At 58.8% G+C, this 17715-nt stretch overlaps 2 protein-coding genes across 4 annotated transcripts in view; one reads left to right on the top strand and one right to left on the bottom strand.

The window, feature by feature from the left end:
- Nucleotides 1-853, top strand: part of SGSM2 (small G protein signaling modulator 2) — a 39339-nt gene extending 38486 nt beyond the window's left edge. The window contains exon 24 of one of the 3 annotated variants that reach the window (XM_042965425.1): nucleotides 324-853. In XM_042965425.1, the coding sequence (XP_042821359.1) occupies nucleotides 324-520 (197 nt within the window). In that variant the 3' untranslated portion in view covers nucleotides 521-853. Of the gene's footprint in view, nucleotides 1-252 lie in introns of all 3 variants that reach the window. The other 2 variants (XM_042965430.1, XM_042965428.1) reach the window with 2 other exon arrangements.
- MNT (MAX network transcriptional repressor) lies at nucleotides 850-17300 on the bottom strand. The gene is made up of 6 exons (XM_042965437.1): nucleotides 16814-17300; nucleotides 10937-11516; nucleotides 10289-10330; nucleotides 10032-10143; nucleotides 4542-4734; nucleotides 850-4404 (listed from the first exon to the last, which is right to left on the bottom strand). Exons 1-6 carry the CDS (start codon nucleotides 16884-16886, stop codon nucleotides 3647-3649), a joined length of 1758 nt encoding a protein of 585 aa, XP_042821371.1. The 5' UTR covers nucleotides 16887-17300; the 3' UTR covers nucleotides 850-3646.
- Between the last annotated feature and the right edge of the window lie 415 nt (nucleotides 17301-17715).

The raw sequence follows: 17715 nt of genomic DNA, 5'->3' as shown, positions 1-17715 counted from the left end.
GCTGGGGCTGGGAGTGGGGAACGTGTCACCGGGGCATTCGACAAGGCAGCCTGCCTGGTCTATAGTTAGGCCTCTTCCTTACCTCCCCACTTCCTCCTGAGACAGCCTGCCAAAGGGCTGGTTTCCCCTAAACTGGGACAGATGTCGTTATAGGGACAAGGGTCTTCCGGGCCCATCTTAGAACATGGTTCTTTGAGTCCTGACCTTCAAACTTCTTCCTCTTTTTGTTCCTTTCCCTTATGGATTCCCCAGATGACCCGTCCTAACTACAACTTCAGAAGTGCATTGCCCTCTAAGGAAGCCTCTCACCCTTCTGCGCACAGGTCTCGAGGCGGTTCTCCTCCACCTCTCCTACTGGAACTTTATCAAGTTCAGGATTCACAACTCTACAGCAGGCCCAGGGCAGGGTGGCACATGTTGGGGAATTCTGCATGGAGTTGACAGATTGGACTGCAGGCTAGCTGTGTGGCCATACCAAGCCACCTCGAACCTGTTTCCTTATCTGCCAGAACAGGGCTAGTTCTTGGCTCGTTTACTCCGCCATACTGTTAAGAGATGAAACAAGATAGTGTTTGTAAAAATGGTTTTGAGGAAGTATGAAGTATTGCAAAAGTATAAGGAAGACCAGAATTGCAGTCCTCAGAGCCTGTTTAGGATCGAACACTGGCATCAGAACTGGAAGGTCTCAAATCTTCTAAAACTGACCAGCACCGAAGCTGCTCGAGGACCCGTGCCCCTCAAATGTCCACAGGGTTAAGAACCCCGATGCTTGCAAGAGGACTTTCCCTAAAAGGCTCTGCCTCCTGTTGCAACAAAGTGACCCAGATGCTGCAGCCTGACAGCCCCATCTCTGGTTTCAGTGCAGGTTTATTTCAGTTTTATATTTTATTCCAGGCAAGTGCTTATTACATGGATAGTATTCATGTCTCAATACCTAAAGTCTTGGAGCATGAACAGCCACTAGAATACAGTTCAATAGTAAAAATACAATATGTACAAAATTAGGGTTTTTGTAGGGTTTTTGTTTTTGTTTTTTTTTTTTTTTCCCACACAGCAGATGTATCCAAACACATAAAAATCTCTACAGTCTGGGGTCGCTACGGTTTATATTTCAGGAAACGGAGACACAGTGACCGAGTCCTCACTGTAAACAAGGGCCACCTCTTTAGGGGATGGGGATGGAACCCTGGGATGGGGGAGAAGCTGTTCCTGGAGAGCAGGGGTATGGTGACCCCTAATTCCCCTCCAGGCACTCCCTGCCCTTCTTTGGCCCCCCAAGGAACCAACCTCCCCCTCTCCCCGAGGTAAAGGCTCCCAGCCAGTGAACCACTCTTAACATCAAAAAGTAAAACACGCATGAGAGGTAAGGTGTGTGTGTGTGTATGTGTGTGTGTATGTGTGCGCACACGCACGCGTCCCCCAGGCTGGAAGGGCTAGGGAGGGGCAGGCGGTCCCACAGGGTGAGGACAGATATGGTCCTGACAGCTCTCAGAGGGGAGATGCCCAAGGAAGGGCTGGGCGGCGGCTGCCCTCTCGGGCACACGGCATCACAGCGTTCACAAACAACAAAAACAACAGCAACAACACCCATCGTCACCAATCTGGACATAGTCATTCGGCACTAGATTCGAAGGCCCCCACTGCTAGGGGTGGGGAGGGGCAGGGGCGGTGAACAGGCGGATGAGGTATCTGTGCAGGCCCGAGAGGCCACTGGTTGACACACTTTCTGGAATGGCCTCAGGATGCAGGGAGGTGAACAGAGCTTGAGAGGGAGGGCAGGTTCCCCAACGTTTCTCTGTTCCCTGGGCGCCAGGCTGATCGGGCTCCCTCTGCTCTTTCGGTTGTAATCACTCAAGGAAGAGTGGAAACTGGTTTCCCCAAGAACCAGGGTGGCAGGTGGTGGCTGCAGGGGCAGGAAGGCGAGCTTGTGAGGTGGGAGTGCTGTGCTGGGGTGGGTGTGGGGCTCCCTCTTAGAGGCCTCTAGGGTGTCCACAGGCCTCCCTTTCCCCACCCCAGGAGAGACAAAGGAGAGCAGTCCCCTGGGAAGTCTCCAGGACCAGGAAGGAACTGAAAGGGGGTTCTTAGGTGTCCAAACCTGTTCAAGACCTTTGCCAGCCTCCTCAGAATATTGCAGGCCACTCCTCCTGCCCCCAGCCTGTCAAAGCAAACTTCACACCTAGGGACACTGGCTTCCTCTCCCCACACTGAAAGGCCATCGTGTGTCCAGGTGGGGAGCCGAGTGCACAACTGAGTGTGTCTGACACAAGGCCACTTGTAATAAATACCCACATAAAAAGAGAAGCCAAAGCGGTCTGCCGAGGCAGAGGCAGGGAAAGAAGCATGCCCCCCCCTCACACACACACACACAGGCCCCCTGACTCCCCACCCCAAGCTCAGCCCTGCCCTAGGACCAACCAAGGACCTTCCTCAGAGGAAAGTTGTGGCACGCAGCAGCCTCCACCGAGTATACACTCAGAACAGCCCACTGGGAAAAAGTGGATGTTCAGGGGGAAAGAGAGAGATGATGGCAGAGACACAGGAGTTGGGGCAGGAGTAGCAGCCCTCCTCCCTTCTCTACAGGTCCCCAGAGCAGCAGGGAAGGAGCTTGGTTGGGCCCAGGCCCTAGATTTTTAACTTCCTCAGCAGTGTGGCTTCAGGCACCTGGAACCCAGACCAGATAGCTACAATCCACTTTTCTGAGGCTGCAGGAGGCACTCAGGCACACCCATCCCTCGGGAGTGCACAGCACTGAGCAGAGGCCAGGGAACCAGGGATGGGGACTGACGGGTCCAGAGAAGCTCTCTCCCCAGCTACACCCAGGCCGGCAGGAGGCGGGGAGGGGCAGGACCGCTAAGCCCTTCCTTCCCAGTCCCCACCCACCTTCAGCCTACCCTCCTGAGGTCAGGAGCCCAGTGGCAAGGATTGGGGCGCTCAGGGAGCTTAGCAACAGCACGGGTTCAGTTGTTGATAGAGACTCCTCTTAACTAGCTTCTGCTGTGACGAGCCAGTGACCGCAGCTGGGTTGGAGAACCATAGGCTGGTGCCCACCTGTGTGGGTGGGACTGCAGAGCAGCCACTTCTTAGGATCTGTCGCGTGTACTCAGAGCAGAGCGCCCCCCCCGCCACGGTACCCAGCTTTCTGGGCCAAGTTGCTTCAGTTCTGCTCCCTCTCCCCATCCCCTCCAAAGGCCTGGGGAGAGAAGGCCGAGGCTCAGGACAGAGGACCCGGCACTCAGCCACCTCATCAGACAGCAATAGCAGCAGCAGCACAGGAAGGCAGGCAGGGTCGGGGAAGCCGGAGAACACAACACCCACTTCGCACTGGTTGCAGGGGACAAGGTGGGGAGGCGGGAACGGCACTGGAGCTGGCACCAGGCCGGACGAGTGGCACATTCACCAGAGTGTCTCATCACTTTATCAAGTCCTAGTGCAGTGGGGTAACCCCCTGCCCTGTGCCCAGCTCCCTGGGGGGGGCCCTCCCTCCCCTGGCTCAGAGTCTCTGCACCCCCTTCCCCTAGGAGGCCTGGGGGTGGGTGTGGGTGGGGCGGGCCTTGGCCTGGCTGGAATGTGTGGAGCTGGTGGGTGGGAGAGTGGGGGACAGGTCCCCCTCCCTGCCCCCACTGGGGGCCTCTGAGTGGCCTCATCCTCAAGCCAGCTTGAGTGTGCTGACCGGGAAGGAGGGCATGGTGACCATGGTCACGGGGTTGAGCACTGTCTGGCCCACCAGCTGGGGGTGGTGCACCACCTGAGCCCCCACAGCTGGCTTTGCCATGACAGTGGCTGGGGGTCCCAGCCCCGCTGTGCCATTCACTTGCTGGTGTGAGAGGGTGTGGGCAATGTGGCTCACCGCCACGGGCTGGCTCACTGCCACGGGCTGTGGATACAGGGGCAGCTGGGAGCCGAGGTGGGCCACATGGTTGAGGGTGGCAGGGTGCACTGTGATGTGGCCAATGGGGGGTGTGGCAGGTGCCAGCTGCACAGCAGGGCTGGGGGCCGAGGGGGCAATGTGGGCGATGTGCTTGCCGCCCGGCCCCTGTAGAACGTGGTTCACAGTCTGGATGACTGAGGCGTGGGTGGTGGCCGTGTGGGCGATGACCGTGGAACCTCCACCAGCTGCAGCCACCAGATGGGCTGGAGCGGGCACCAGCGTCTGGGCAGGGGCAGCCGGTGGGGGAGGAGGGGCTGGCAGAGGTGTCTTCTGCTGTGGTGGCGGCTGCTGCCCAGGCAGGTGGACAGGAGACAGGGCCACAGGCTGGGAGTGGGGGTGTGGATGGGGAGGCAGAGGTGCGGGGGCGGTGCTGGGCGGTGGCTTCGGCAGCTCCGGGTGGGGGCGATGGCTCAGTTTAGGTGGGCCCAGGCCGGCCTGATCCTCCTCCATATCCTCGTCTATGTTGTCCTCACCCTCTGTGGGGGGACACGGGGACAGGGACAGGTCAGAAAGGCTCGCGAAACAAGAGGCTGGAGTAGTAGATGCCCCTGGGGTCTGGGGGCATGGAGCTGGGGGGCAAGGGCCTGACCAGGGAGGGGCAGGTGGGGCTCACCAGAGGCTGTAGAGGTGGAAGCCTGGTCGTCCTCCGGCTGGCCAGTCTGCCGGAGCACACGGTCGATCTCCAGCACGTCCATCCACTGGCTCAGCTCATGCTTGAGCTCCGCCAGCCGCTGCTGTGTGGCGATCTTCTCCCGCGCCAGCCGCTCCATCTCATGCTCGTATTCCTTCTCCTTCCTCTTCAGAGACTGGACAACAGCCAAGAGACCGAAGGATACCCTGAGCAGAGGCCACAGGGTCCCCAGTACCGCAATCCCTTCCCACTGCCACCCTGGCCTCCAGGTCACTTAGCACCCAGGGGCAGTCTGCAGTGATGGGGCCGCGGGGGACCACACCCACTGCTGGTCCATGGCTTTGTCCTGTGAGGCCCTGCATCCTGGGGACTGTGGGCTCTCCAGCAGGCACCATTGAAAAAAAGCACAGATCCAGGCCAGCCCCACTCTAGGATGAAGGCCTTCCCCCACCCCCACATCAACTGTGTCCTGAGGGGCTTCATGGCCCCTGGCCCTATCCACCCTCCTGGCAGCCACTTGCCTCCATTCTGCAGAGGACAGAAGGGGTAACAGACTTCTCCATGACGCTCAAGGCCCCGCCACCACTCATACCATGCTGTCAGTCACCATGCCACAGGCTACCCTCCTTGGAACTCATTCCCCAAAGAACCCCAAACAATCCTGCCCTTTGCTCCACAGCATCATTCACTAGTCTTAACTTCAATGTCCCTGAGGATGCCTCTCAGACTTTGTGGCATGGCCTCCAACCCCCTGAATTTCTTCTTGACCTGCCTCCATCTCATCCCCGGCAGCTGTTGGCTCTGCCCTCTGCTCTCACCTGGGCTACTCTCCGTGGCACCTACCTGTGCTGCCTCTCAACCACACTCTCCATTTTCACCCTGCCCACAGCCCTCCAGATTCCCCAGGCTGCTGAATGATCGATCCCTAAGCCCTGGAACGTGCCCCTCCTTCCACACCTGTAGCTGAGCTGCACTGACCAAGGAGAAATGGCTCAATGGCACCTCTGACATGGAGCACCACTGGAGACACTTCTGTCCTTCACCACAGGTTCCACATTGCTCCTGCCCCCATGGCGCCGATGCCACCCACCTCACTAAGAACACCAACAGGGAGTTCCCTTGTCCACAGAGCCATCCCTGCCTCAACTCCTCCAGGCCCACAGCCTCTTAGGTTCACCCCTCATGTTGGTGCTGGATGCCATGCCTCCCAGACTGTGGCACTGCTCCCCTATCAGAAGTGTCTCGAGGGGCATGTGGGTGGCTCAGTCGGTTGAGCGTCCAACTCTTAATGTCAGCTCAGGTCAGGATCCAGGGTCGTGGGATCGACCGCTCAGCACAGAGCTGGCTCAACATCCTCTCTCCCTCCGCCTCTCTCCCCCACTTGGCATATGTACTTTCTCTCTCATAAAAAAAAAAAAAAAAAGTGTTTTATATCCCCAAAAGGCCAGCTTGTGTCCTATGCCTCAGCTCCTATCCTCCATGACCTCCTGAAGCTGACACTTTATTAAAACTGACTCCTCTAAGTCTTGGAGACCTCCCTGTTGCCAGTTTCTCTTTGGCCCAGACATGTCATGAGTGCTGGGTCCACCAAACATGGACACTTATGCCCTGTTGCATCCTGAGTCTCTTAACCTGACCTATTCCTGAGCTCCTGGCTTCTAAGGCTGGCCGGTTACGGCCAGGTACAGAACCCACCGACTCTTCCTACACCAAACTATCCAGCTTGTCTTAGTTTTCCTCTCTGAACCCGGTCTCACACACAGATGGTCCCTTCTCATCCCTCTACATCATATGTGCTTGTGCTCCAAGACCACATCTGACTCCCACCACCCATCCCATCTCATGCCCTGACCAGTGCATCTTCTTGCCCTTGAGCCCTTCTTGGCACCGCACAACACTCTTGAGCATTTAATAAGACTGTCAGGTAGTACTTAATCAGACACTAGCTCATATTATCCCTAAAAGCTTCGTATTTTGTCCTTCCACCTCCATACACACTGTTCCTTGTCCAACGCTGTGAGTAAAGGCAAGAACTGTTTTATCATCAGCTTTATCCCCTGACCCGACCAGTGTCCAGGACAGAATTATGCACATCTTAGCTCCAGGGGAAGGATCTGTGAGGATGTGAGCATGTTGGTTCCCACCTCTATCCTGTCTCTCTGCTTTATCACAGAATCACAGTCACATTAGACATAAGTTTCCCCTGACTCTATTTCTACAAGCAGTTTTATAGCAGCCTTCCTGACTGTTCACTTGTCCCTCTTGGGCATGGCAATGTCTTCAAGTTTGCCCACGAAACTAGGCCCAATTTCCCTACGCTTCCTCGTGCAGCCCCAAACTCCTGTGTTTCTGACCTCACCAGTAAGAAATGCCTCAAACCATTAGTACCTGCCAACACATAACCCAGACACAACCATGCAATGTTCTGGCCTGAAACCTGGTAGTTTTACAATTCTGCTAGCAGTCCCAGGCCACACACAACCTTCTCTATCCTGGTTTTGAGATTTAACCTGTTTCCCTCTATATTTCTCCCAGAAAGATCCCTCCCTTACATACACACACACACACACACACACACACACACACACACACACACACCTGGCTTCTCACCTGGCTCTACCCTGAGAGGCCAGTGCTGGACATGACATCAGATGAGGCCATATCAATGATGGGGCCTGTGGTGAGTCAGCTCTCACTTGAACCTGGCTGCTGGGGGCTGGAAGTGGTGTCCTGAACTCTACCTACCAGCAGGAAGAGTAGATTTCTGACTTAGGGAGAAACTCAGAGGCCAAAACCTCTTTTTCTTACCCAGCTCAGTTATCCACAGGCCTAGAGGCCCCCGGAAAGTTTCTCCAGGGTCCAGCTTTTGTCCACATTGCTTCATTTTAAACACATTTCCTAAAACTGCTTGGATGCATAGTTTGGTACCTGCCTATTCCTCTTCCTGTTTTTGTCCACCTCACTGTGGCTTTCTTAAAATCTTCCACGCCACTCTGAGTCTGGCTGGGAGCTACAGCCTTCCCACCTCCGCAAACAACCAATGCTTTCAGTCTACACACCTTATTGGTCTCTCTACTATTCCATTTTGACTCCTATCTAGTGCCCTGCTGCCCCCCCCCACCCCCACCCCAGCCCCTGGCCCATCTCTACTCTCCACGTGGTAACCCCCACGGCCACCTTTAAGTTCCAAAACTGAATCCTGCTCCCTCTTGCTGGAGACATTTCAGCCTGAGCTGGGCTTTCTGCCCTCTGCTTTGCCCAGGTCACCCTGGAACCTTCAGGTCTCAGTTCAGATGCCCCTTCCTCAGCAACAACCTCCGGCACACCTCAAAACAGATCCTCTGATCCCTGTCCCTATTACATTCTCATGGCACAGTATTTATAATCTACCACCAAGACCAAACCTATGAAGACAGACCCACGCTTATTTCTTTGCTCCCTGCTTCATCCTCAGAATCAGACACAGAGCTGTCCAAAGTACCTGAGTGAATAAACAAATGAATGAGATTGAGGATTGAGATAGCCTTGTAACTTTTGTTTCTGCTTCCATTACCAGCCCCAGGACAAATTTCTCTTATGAACAGCCTGGGTACACCTCACACCTCGCTGCCTCCTCAGCCCAGGCTCATGTCTGCTGGTTCTACCAAGTCTCTATTTCTGATTTATTTTCAAATCCAGATATCATTGCAAGCAAGGCTTTCCTAAGTATGCGTCTATAAAGTGGAATGTGCCATCCTATTCTTTCTACTTCTCAAGAATTATTAAGTTGGTGTTTATAGAGGACCAATCTGAACATTCCTATGATGAAGATGCTACTATTTCTTCCCATTTAGCAAAATGGCAGTACAAAAGAAACTGAGAGTCATAGAAAACGTCACAGCATGTGGACAAGGATTTGCTTCCAGGACACATAATTGCCTATGACTGAAGGACCGGGAACATTCTCAAGCCCAAGTTCTGCAAAAATATGTCAGAAGTAGGCCTCCTGGAGACCCTCCGAAGCCCACCCCCTTGGGCCTCTCCTCTTTCTAAGCCAGTCAGGCCAACAGCGAGGCCCCGCCCCTCCCAGAGCACGCGCGCACCCACGCGGACCTGGCCTTGCAGCGTCACTCCCTGCCGGCTGCACCCTCCCCTCGGAGCACGGAAGCCCCGCCCCCACCCCGTTTCCACCAATCTTCGAGCCCGACCCCTCCCCTCCAGGGTGCCGGGAAGCGGCCTGGAGGCGCGCCAGCCCCTCCCCCTCACCCGCAGGGCGGGCGGAAGGGCGCGCGTTCGCGGGAGCTTGGGAGGGAGCAGCGCCTCCGCCCCCTGAACAAGTCAGGCTCCGGTTACCTCAGGGCTGTGACCCCGCAGTACTGGCCGGGGGAGGGGTGGCGCCCGGCCCCGGCTCAAAGCTCGGTCAGATCCTCTTTGCTACCCTTCCCACAGGAACCTTAATGCTGCCCGACCCCCCAGCTGTCGAAGCGCGCCGATAGGGGGACCGCAAGCTGCCCCCGCCCCCGCCAGGCAGGGAGCCCTAAGTCCCTCCCACTCCCCAACGGCTCCATTCGGACTCCGTCTCCGCGGCAGCCGAGCGTGGCCGCGCGCCCCACCCCCACAGCCTCCTTTCCGGCACGCGGAACCCTCGGCCGGTTTCCAAGGAAACCGAAACACGGGGCCGTCATGGCAACTGTCTTATCTGGCGGGCGCCCCCCACCCCGTACTGCAGAGGGAAGCCAATGTCCAAAGAGGGGAGGTCCACACAGACAGGAGGGCCCCTTGAAAAGGGGTTTTTAAAATCCCAGGCATGAGGAGAGCCTAATTTTTGAAGGTTCGGCGACCCGAGGACTGGTTACTTAGACATTTCCACAGCCTCCAGGACTAACCCCCAAAATTGAGTCGTGGCACCTCAATGCGCTCACTAGAAGGCTCTTAACCCTTTGGGGGTAAAACGGGGTGGGGCCTCACCGGCGCGCCGCCGCGTGCAAGGAGCCACGCCCAGGGGACTCCCCACCCCATCACGAGCGACAGATTCTCGGGCCAAATCCGGGTTCCCGCCCAGGCACTGCGGGCGGGCTGGAGGCGCCGGGGCGGCTCCACGCCCTTCTCACCCGCGGGGGCACTAAGAGCGCCAGGCTGTAACGCGGGCCCGGGCACCGGGTCCGAAAACCGAGCTGCGGAGGCGGCGCAGATGGCGGGGCTCCGCGGGGCGGCCGAACGGGAAAAGGGGGGGGGGGCGGAGAAGGGAACGCCGCGGCCGCCCTCCCCCGCGCACGCGCGCCCGTCCTCCCGCCCCCTCGCGGGCGGGGAGCCCCGCTGACGTCAGCCGGGCCATGTGCTCAGCGCCCGCGTGGAGGCGGGCGGGGGAGCGGGAGAGGGAGCGAGGGCGGGGCGGGGCCGCGGCGAGGGGAAGAGGGCGGGAGGGAATGAGGAGGAAGCTGGCGCAGAGGCCGCCGCCCGCCGTCCTCTCCGCCGCGCTTCCCTCCCCCGTACCTGGATGTACCGCAGCGCCGTCCGCAGCACACTCAGATTCGACGTCTTCTTGTCGTCCACGTTGGGGATGTTGCGCTTCAGGGTCTCAAAGCATTCTTTCAGATGGGCCCTCCTGGGGAGAGGGAGAGGCGCCAGTTAGCCAGCGCCTGGGGGGCCGGGGGCCAGGGCGGGGAGGGAAGGCCCCAGGAGAACAAGGGTGGGACCTGTCCCCGGAGCGGGCAGGTCGAGCCCAGAGACACACACGCACGCACACACACCTGTTCTTCTCCAATTTGTTGTGGACTTCTCTGGTTCCGATCCTGAAACCCAGACAGACAGGAGGCTTAGGGAGGAGGGCCCAATTAGGTGGCCTTCCCGCCCCCTGCCCCCACTCCCCAAATGTCACAGGCGTCTTGCCCCCCATATTCTCTGTACAAAAAGCAGCAATGGGAGATGTTCACCCTGTTCAGATGTGCTTATACTCCCTGGAGGGCACACGTATGCTCGTAATTCACAACCCATTAACCCTCCATCCTGCCCCTTCCACCTAAGAGGAGATATAAGGTCTCCTGGGGCTCAGAGAAATAGCCAGTTGACCCCAGCCCTCACCCAAGAGTTCCCCAATCCAATACTCTGTCCAAAGGCCTGGAAATGCCATCGGCCCATCCTTGAGGGGGTCAGAGGACACAGAAGCCTGAGAAAACAGAGGGCAATGGCCATTCCCCACTCCCAGGGTGGGGATAGGCACAGGCACAGTGCAAACTGTCCAAATAAAATACCGTGCTTCTCAGATAGGGAGGTAGGACATGGCTTTGAAGGACTGGCTCAGGAGTGGGGGGGGGGGGGGTACTTTCTCTTCCACACACAGCCCAGGATTCGGGCAGTTCTCCACCCCACCAGCCCAGACTCTGCCACACCTCACTCACCCCCCAGGCCTCTTCTTCTGTTCGCTGGATTTGACTTCTTCCGCTGGTGCCAACTTCAGGGTCCCAAGAGTGGGTGGGGGTGGCTGCTGGGGGGCCAGCTGGGGCTGGACTCCAGGGTGTGGTGCTATGGTCAGGATAGGGGTGGGGAGGGGCTGCAGAGGCTTAGGGCTGCCAGTGGGCGGAAGGGTGGTCTTGGAGTCCGGCAGCAGGGGAGCAGGGGTGGGCACCTGTGGCCTGGTGGGCAGGGGGGCAGCCTCCTTAATGCTGAGTCCAGGGGTGCTAACCAGGGCTGGCTGGCGGGGCGCCAGGGGCAGAGGCTGGGCTGCAGGAGGCAGTGGTGGGGGTGGGGGCAGAGGTTGAGGAGAGTTGGTCACTACTGGAATAGGAATGACAGTCAGTGGGGTGGGGGTGGCAAGTGGGGGTGGGGGTGCTGGCGGGGGTGCCGGAGGGGACAGAGGTAGGGGTGGTGCTTCAATGCGGGGCTCCTCCACGGGCAGGGCATGGGCCAGCCTGGCCAGGCTGCTGGCCTTCTTCTGCTCCTGCTCCCTCTCCCGCTCCAAGCGAAGCCGCTCCTGCTCCTCTATGCAGAGAGAACACAAGGGGTTTTCTCAGTGGGCCAGCAGTCCTGGGTCCCAGCTTCTGAAGTCTTCCAACCATAACACATCCTCTGACCCTGTCCCAGTTAGTGCTCAGTGACACCCCCGCTCAGCCTGAGACACCACAAATCCCCATCCACACCCAGACAGGCACTGGGGTTAAGTGCTGGGGACACAGCGGCGAACAATTAAAACAGACCTAGTCTCTGCGTTGGGGAGCTCAAGGCCTAGAGGCACTGAGGGCAAGGACAAGTTACAGAGGATAACAACCCAGGCTGAGAGAGGAGAGGGGCTGTGGAAAGACAGAGCAGGGGCTGTCAGAGAGGATGCTGGAGGCCTGGCAACCTGAAAGTTCAGAGGTTAGGCTGGTGATGAGCAGGAAGGTTCAGGAACAAGGCTGAGGGGAATGGGGTGATAGATAAGGTGGGCAGAGGCCAGTCAGCAAAGACCTCACAGGCTACCAGACAAGAATGGGGGGGCGGGAGGTAGGCGGATCATAGCTTCTGGGGAAGGCCTTCGAAAGTATTTACCAAGTACTTTCCAGAGGGCAGGCGGCACCTCCACTTCACAGATGAAATAAATTAGCTCAGAGAGGCAAAGTGATTTGTTGAGGACCACACAGCAAGTCACAGGTATTACTGAAACTACACCCAGCCAGGAATCCAGACACCCGGCGTATACCTATACTTGCTGTGTCAGCATCTGCTCACTAGGTGTCTGTACACACACACACACCTGTGGATCCTCACAAGAGTCCACACCACAGGCAGGGCAGGGACATCACCTTCAGTTCACACATGAGGAAATCAGGCCCAGGACTCCCAGGCCAGGTCCCAGTGTCTGATTTCCTCAGAGACCACACAAAACAAATTCGGTCCTTCTCTGCCCTTTGTGGTGCTAGAACTCATCGTTCCCACATCCCTCTTGTCCCCACCACCAGCGGGACAACCAGGAACCAAAGAGGCAGGCGGGAAAGAAGGGCAGCCTCGCACCGGTCAGTTCAGCATCTTTGCTGAAAGACCTGCTGCCAGGTGAGGCCTGCTCAGGAGCTGGCTGAGAACACCTTTCCTGATCCAGAAGCACCTCTCCATCTCCACCCAGCCCCATGCTCTCTGGGCCCCACCATTCAGGTTCCCTGGCTACAGGGCTGGGCAGGATCTCCGGGGGGCAGCTGTAGCCCCCAGGCCAGGGAGCAGGCTGGTCCACCAGCCCTCCTGCCCATCCCGGATTGGTCACACTGCTGACTGACTGAGCTGACAGCAGTAGCGGGCAGACACGCCCCAAACACACCACCCCACGGTGGGTGGGGTTGGGGGAGGGGAGGACAAGGTTGGCTAAGAGCCCCTTGTGGAGGAGGGCATCAACCCCACACTGGCCTTTGGGGCTCAGGGCCCCAGAAAACCCGAGGCCTCAGGGCCCTTTGGCCAACCAACAATTTGAGTGTGAGCCAGGCCTGCTCCAGGCCCCTCCCTCCCGCAGGGGAGAAGAGGCGAAGGAGGAAGTAGAGAGTGTTGTGAGAGGGGAAGCACTCGGCGGTTTCCCAGCAGCACGGGGCCTCTTCCGTATCTCCCCTGCCCTTCTGGAAGGGGAGCTGCCAGGCCGGTGTGGGCCTGCTCCAATGAGGGGAGGCATTGGTCTCCCAGGCCTTTCCAAAGGCCCTGGCTTATATTACAGCTCTGGGGAAAGCCAGCTCTCTGCTCTCCAGCTTCCCAGAGACTACACTGGCAAAGAGTTCCACCTACCACCTACCCAGTCCAGCCCCCACCCATCCCCAAGGCAAGGCCCTGGAGGTCAGGGCCCAACACAGCCCACCTTCATTCCTTTGAGCCAGGACCCAAACTTTCACAGGTGTGGGGGTCGATGTTCCATTCTCCCATTAGCAGTGGGACAGAGGGGACCCCAAGCCCCAAGGACAGGTGTCCTAGGAACCCAGCCTGAAAGTAAACCTCATTCCCATATTTTAAAGTAACTCCACACAGCTGATCCAGGAGATGGCAACCTCCTTCTCACCTACTCTCTCTTCCAGAGCGAGGCAGGTACCAGGAAGGACCCAGGTAAATGGCCAAGCTCTATCACACCTGGATTGGCATGAGAAATCTTGACTGGTGGCAAAGAAGAGGGGGTGTCCCAAGCCAGATCCAGCCCACCAAAGCTTCCTGCCTCCTCCCCACCAGCAGCAACCCTCCTCCTATGCCCTGGGGAGGGGGAAACCCAGTGGGGACAGCAAAGTGGTAGTCACTCAAGGGCCTCCCTCAAGAACAACACAGGTTTAGACTCTTTAAAATAATGCACCTATGCAGCACTCCCAAACACGCACGCACTCTGACACCCTCCCTGGGCTCTGCCCAGAGGCTGGCCCCAGGGAAGTTAGCCTGACCGTTCTGGGGTGATTCAGGGGCCACAGCAGGCTCAGCGCTGGGGCCTGAGGAATCTACACTAGGTAGCCCCCATTGTTCAGGAGAAGTCCTCCCCTTCTTCATGCTAATAGGGAGCTAAATACATAAGGCAGCGCCCCCCCCCCTCCCAGGGTGTAAGTAGGTCAGGTAGAAGAGGCTCCCATTTGAGCCACCTCCATGAATGCTGTAAATGACCAGATGCCCCCCCCCACCTGACCACCAGGATGGCCTCTCTTTCCTCTCACACACATGCGCACACACATCCTCACGTGAGCAATCTGGCTGGTCTAGGTCAGGAAACCCACCCTTGAGATTGAACCAGGGCATGGACAATAGGATCCCTGTTCAGAGCTGCTCATCAGGTACATACCCAGGAAAGCAGGTCCACACACCACCCCTTTTCTCCCATTTTTCCCACCCCAAGTCAGAGGACAGAACCTCAAGGAGGAGGAAAAAAATATGAATTTGAGATTAACCGCTGCGGCCAGGTCTAGCCATCGGTATGTGAGCTTTTGGAGTAGATCTGGCTTTGCACCATCCATCCCCTAAGACCTCCTGCCACGCCAAGAAGGACCTGTGACTGGTCAGTTAAACTAGGCCTCTACTCAGCTCCCTGCCCTCAGGTCTCACCACGTGGGGGAGGGGCGCTCTCTCGCGTGCGCGCGCGCCCCCGCGCTGTCTCTCTCTCTCTCATCACTGTCCTTCTTACAGCCAGCTCTGGCCTTATTATTTGGGAAAGGGTGGAAGAGAAGAGGGCACAGGGTCTTCTCCCCTTCCCCAGAAGGCCAATCAGCCTGAAGGTAAAACGAAGGTGATGTGAGTGTTCCTTTGGGGCAACAGCAGGGTCAACCCTGTTCACCTCCAGCACAGTGCCTGATGCGCGGCAAGGACACAATAGGCACTCCTGAATTGCACTGTGTTGATGGTGGCAGCAGGTGACTCAAGTCTCTCCAATTCTTGTGCACGCTGCCCTCCCCTCCACGCCCCGTCGCTGGGCCCGAAAGCAGGACATTCTCAACCACCACCAGTACTGTCAGGGCCTGGCCCTGCTCAGGACCCCGAAAACAAGGGGGAGGGGCACGTGGGCTGATGTCCTGGCCCATCAATTCCGCAAAATCCAAGCATGTCAGTCTCACATATCTCGAGTGGCTCCTGACCTTGAGAGGCCTGTCGGCCGGGTTGGGCGGGCGGACCCGCTGCTCCCCCGCCCCTGGCCCGCTGCTGCTCCCCCCACCCCACCCCCTCCGCCGCTGCCGCGGCACAAGCTAGCTGCAGGGCGCGCGCGCACACAACACACACTACTACCTCCTGCATGACTCATCATTGAAGCAACAATAGGCAGAGAGAAAGGAAAGGAGGGCGAAGCACTCTCTCTACCACAACCAACTCGGCAGAAGGGTTGGGGAGGGGAGGTGGAGGGGACAGGAGTCTCCGGATACTGCACACACACCGATCCGGGTCCGAGGCCCTCGCAATGGTCCGGAAAACGGAGGTGTTTTACCTCCAACCCCTATTCCTGACCCTGAAGCCTGGGACCACCGACAGGGCGGGTGGGACGGAAAGCATCTGAAATCTTCCTCTCCTGTCGAGGGAACGTCAAAGTTTGCCCCTTCTCAAGCCTGGTTCACTCCACAATGTGGCCAGGGGTATTGTCAGGAGGTCCTGGTAAGAACGTTCCCCCAAACGTCAGTGGGAATATGTGAGCTCTAAATGTCCTGTCGCCTCGCAAGTCTGAGGGTTTCCCTTGCCCCAGGATCAAAAACAGGAGGTTAGGGCGAGAATGGACAGGTGAGCTCGGCGGCTCCTCCTTCCAGCGCACAGGCTCTCCCGGGGAGGTGCCCGGCGGCCGGAGCCAGGGCCCAACCCGGCGCAAGGCCACTCGCCAGCCCCGCCCAGGCCCCGCCCCCGGCCCAGCGCGAGGCAGCCGGGAGGGGCCGGGCCGCTCCGTCCCCAGCGGGAGTGTCCCCCGTGCACGTGGTCGGAGGCGGGGCCTGTCCACGTCACCACCCGGTGTAACCAACGGGCTTGGAACGCAGGCACACGCAACATTCCAGCCGAGAGCGGGTTTGGAACGCGCAGACACGCCACATTCCACACCGGCTAAAGTGGGGCGCAGCAAGGGGGGCCCGGGGACTGCCCCCAGCGACCTGCAGGCCTTTTCGCAGACACCCAATCAGCCCGGCTCTCACCCAAATCCCTGAAGCGCGACCCAGCCCAGCTCTGGGAGGCGGGGTCAGGCGGGGCTGGCCAGGATCATAAGACACGCGATGTCATTTCATTCTGCAAAGGCCGCCTCCGCCCCAAGCGGCGCGTAGATCGTCCGGGAGCGCCCCCCGCACCCTTCCCACAGGGCCAGGGAAGCCGGGGAGCCGCTCGGCGTAGAGTAATTCCCACCCCCCACTCCGTTACACACACGCCCACTCGTGTGCACTATACACTCGCCCGTGTACACGTCCGTTCATCCGCTCTCCTCGAGGCTCACATCACAATCCCCTCTGCACACACGCACGCACACGCGGGTCTGCCACCCCCACGCAACACCATTCTGCACCCCACCCCCCATCGGCTCACACATCCTCAGCTCTACCGAGGGCGCCCCTGGCCCACGCGAAAGAAGCCCCCACGAAAGGTGCACACCGGGTGGCAGGCAGCTGAGGTGGCGCCCACAGGAGCCGGGTCCCTCACTGAATGTTAATGTATTCATTAATTAATTTTACTGCCCCCAACACTCCTCTCCAGGCGGCGGCTCTTGTGCGAACCTTGCGCTGCCCGGCTTCGCGGGCCGCTCGGGAGGGGGTCGTGTCCGCGGTTTCGCGTGGGCTCGGAGACCAGGGTCGCTCGTCTCCCCTTCCCCGGTGCCCCAGGGGCCCAACCCGGCCGCTCACCACGTGCTCTCTGTTGTTGCTGCGCTTGCCATTCCAGGAAGCGGGCCGCCTCCAGTAGCGTCTCTATGCTCATCGCGCCGAGAGCTGCCGGGGGCGCGCCGGGGCCGAGACTGCGGCCCGCGAGCCGGGCACAGGTCAGGCTGGCGGGCAGGCAGGTGGGAGGGATCACCTCCGGGGGGCGACAGGGCTGGGCGGCGCAGCGCACTCCGCAGGGAAGAACGGGAGAGCACGGAGACAAAAATTAATGTTTCCCAAAATATTTGCAAAATATAATTTGCAAATTTTAAAAATTTTGATGCAAAAAAACAAAAGGCAGCACTGCCTCCCTCCTTCCCCTCCCTCTCTTCTTCCCTTCAGATGCCTCCCGCCCCGCGGCCCCCGGGAGTCCCGCCGACAAGAAAAGGCTTTGCAACAAGATGGCGAGGAGGCACCGACACACACAACAAGGGAAGGAGCCGCGCTGCCCCCGGCCGCCGCCCCCGCTACTACACCGGGGCCGCAGCCAAAGCCCGGACCGGAGCCCCCGCCCGCAGGGCCGCGGCGTCTCAGGAAGGGAGGGGCGGGGTCCCGAGCGAGCTGGCCCCGCCCACTACAGACGGCGCGCGCACACGTGGCCGGGGTGGGGGTGGGAGAATCTCCAGCCTCGTTCGCGCCCTGCATTTCCGCTTTCTCGCCTCGCCCCGCCCCGATGGCAAGCCACAAGTTGAGCAAGGGCTGCGTGTTGCGGTCTTTCACAACGAAATTTGTCCTGCTGGAGGAAAGGAAGGGTGGAGAATTTAAGACATAAGTTAGCTCAAATAAGGATATTCCAGGTCAGGGAAACCTTAGGATGGTACAGACTGGCCTGACCCCAGGGTCTCCGCTCCCTACCCACACGTGACCTAATTCCTGCAACCACCCGG

Source organism: Panthera tigris, chromosome E1, assembly GCF_018350195.1.
Source record: "Panthera tigris isolate Pti1 chromosome E1, P.tigris_Pti1_mat1.1, whole genome shotgun sequence".
In the NCBI taxonomy this organism is placed as follows: Eukaryota; Metazoa; Chordata; class Mammalia; order Carnivora; family Felidae; genus Panthera; species Panthera tigris.
This window is presented reverse-complemented; position numbering and strand designations above follow the sequence as displayed.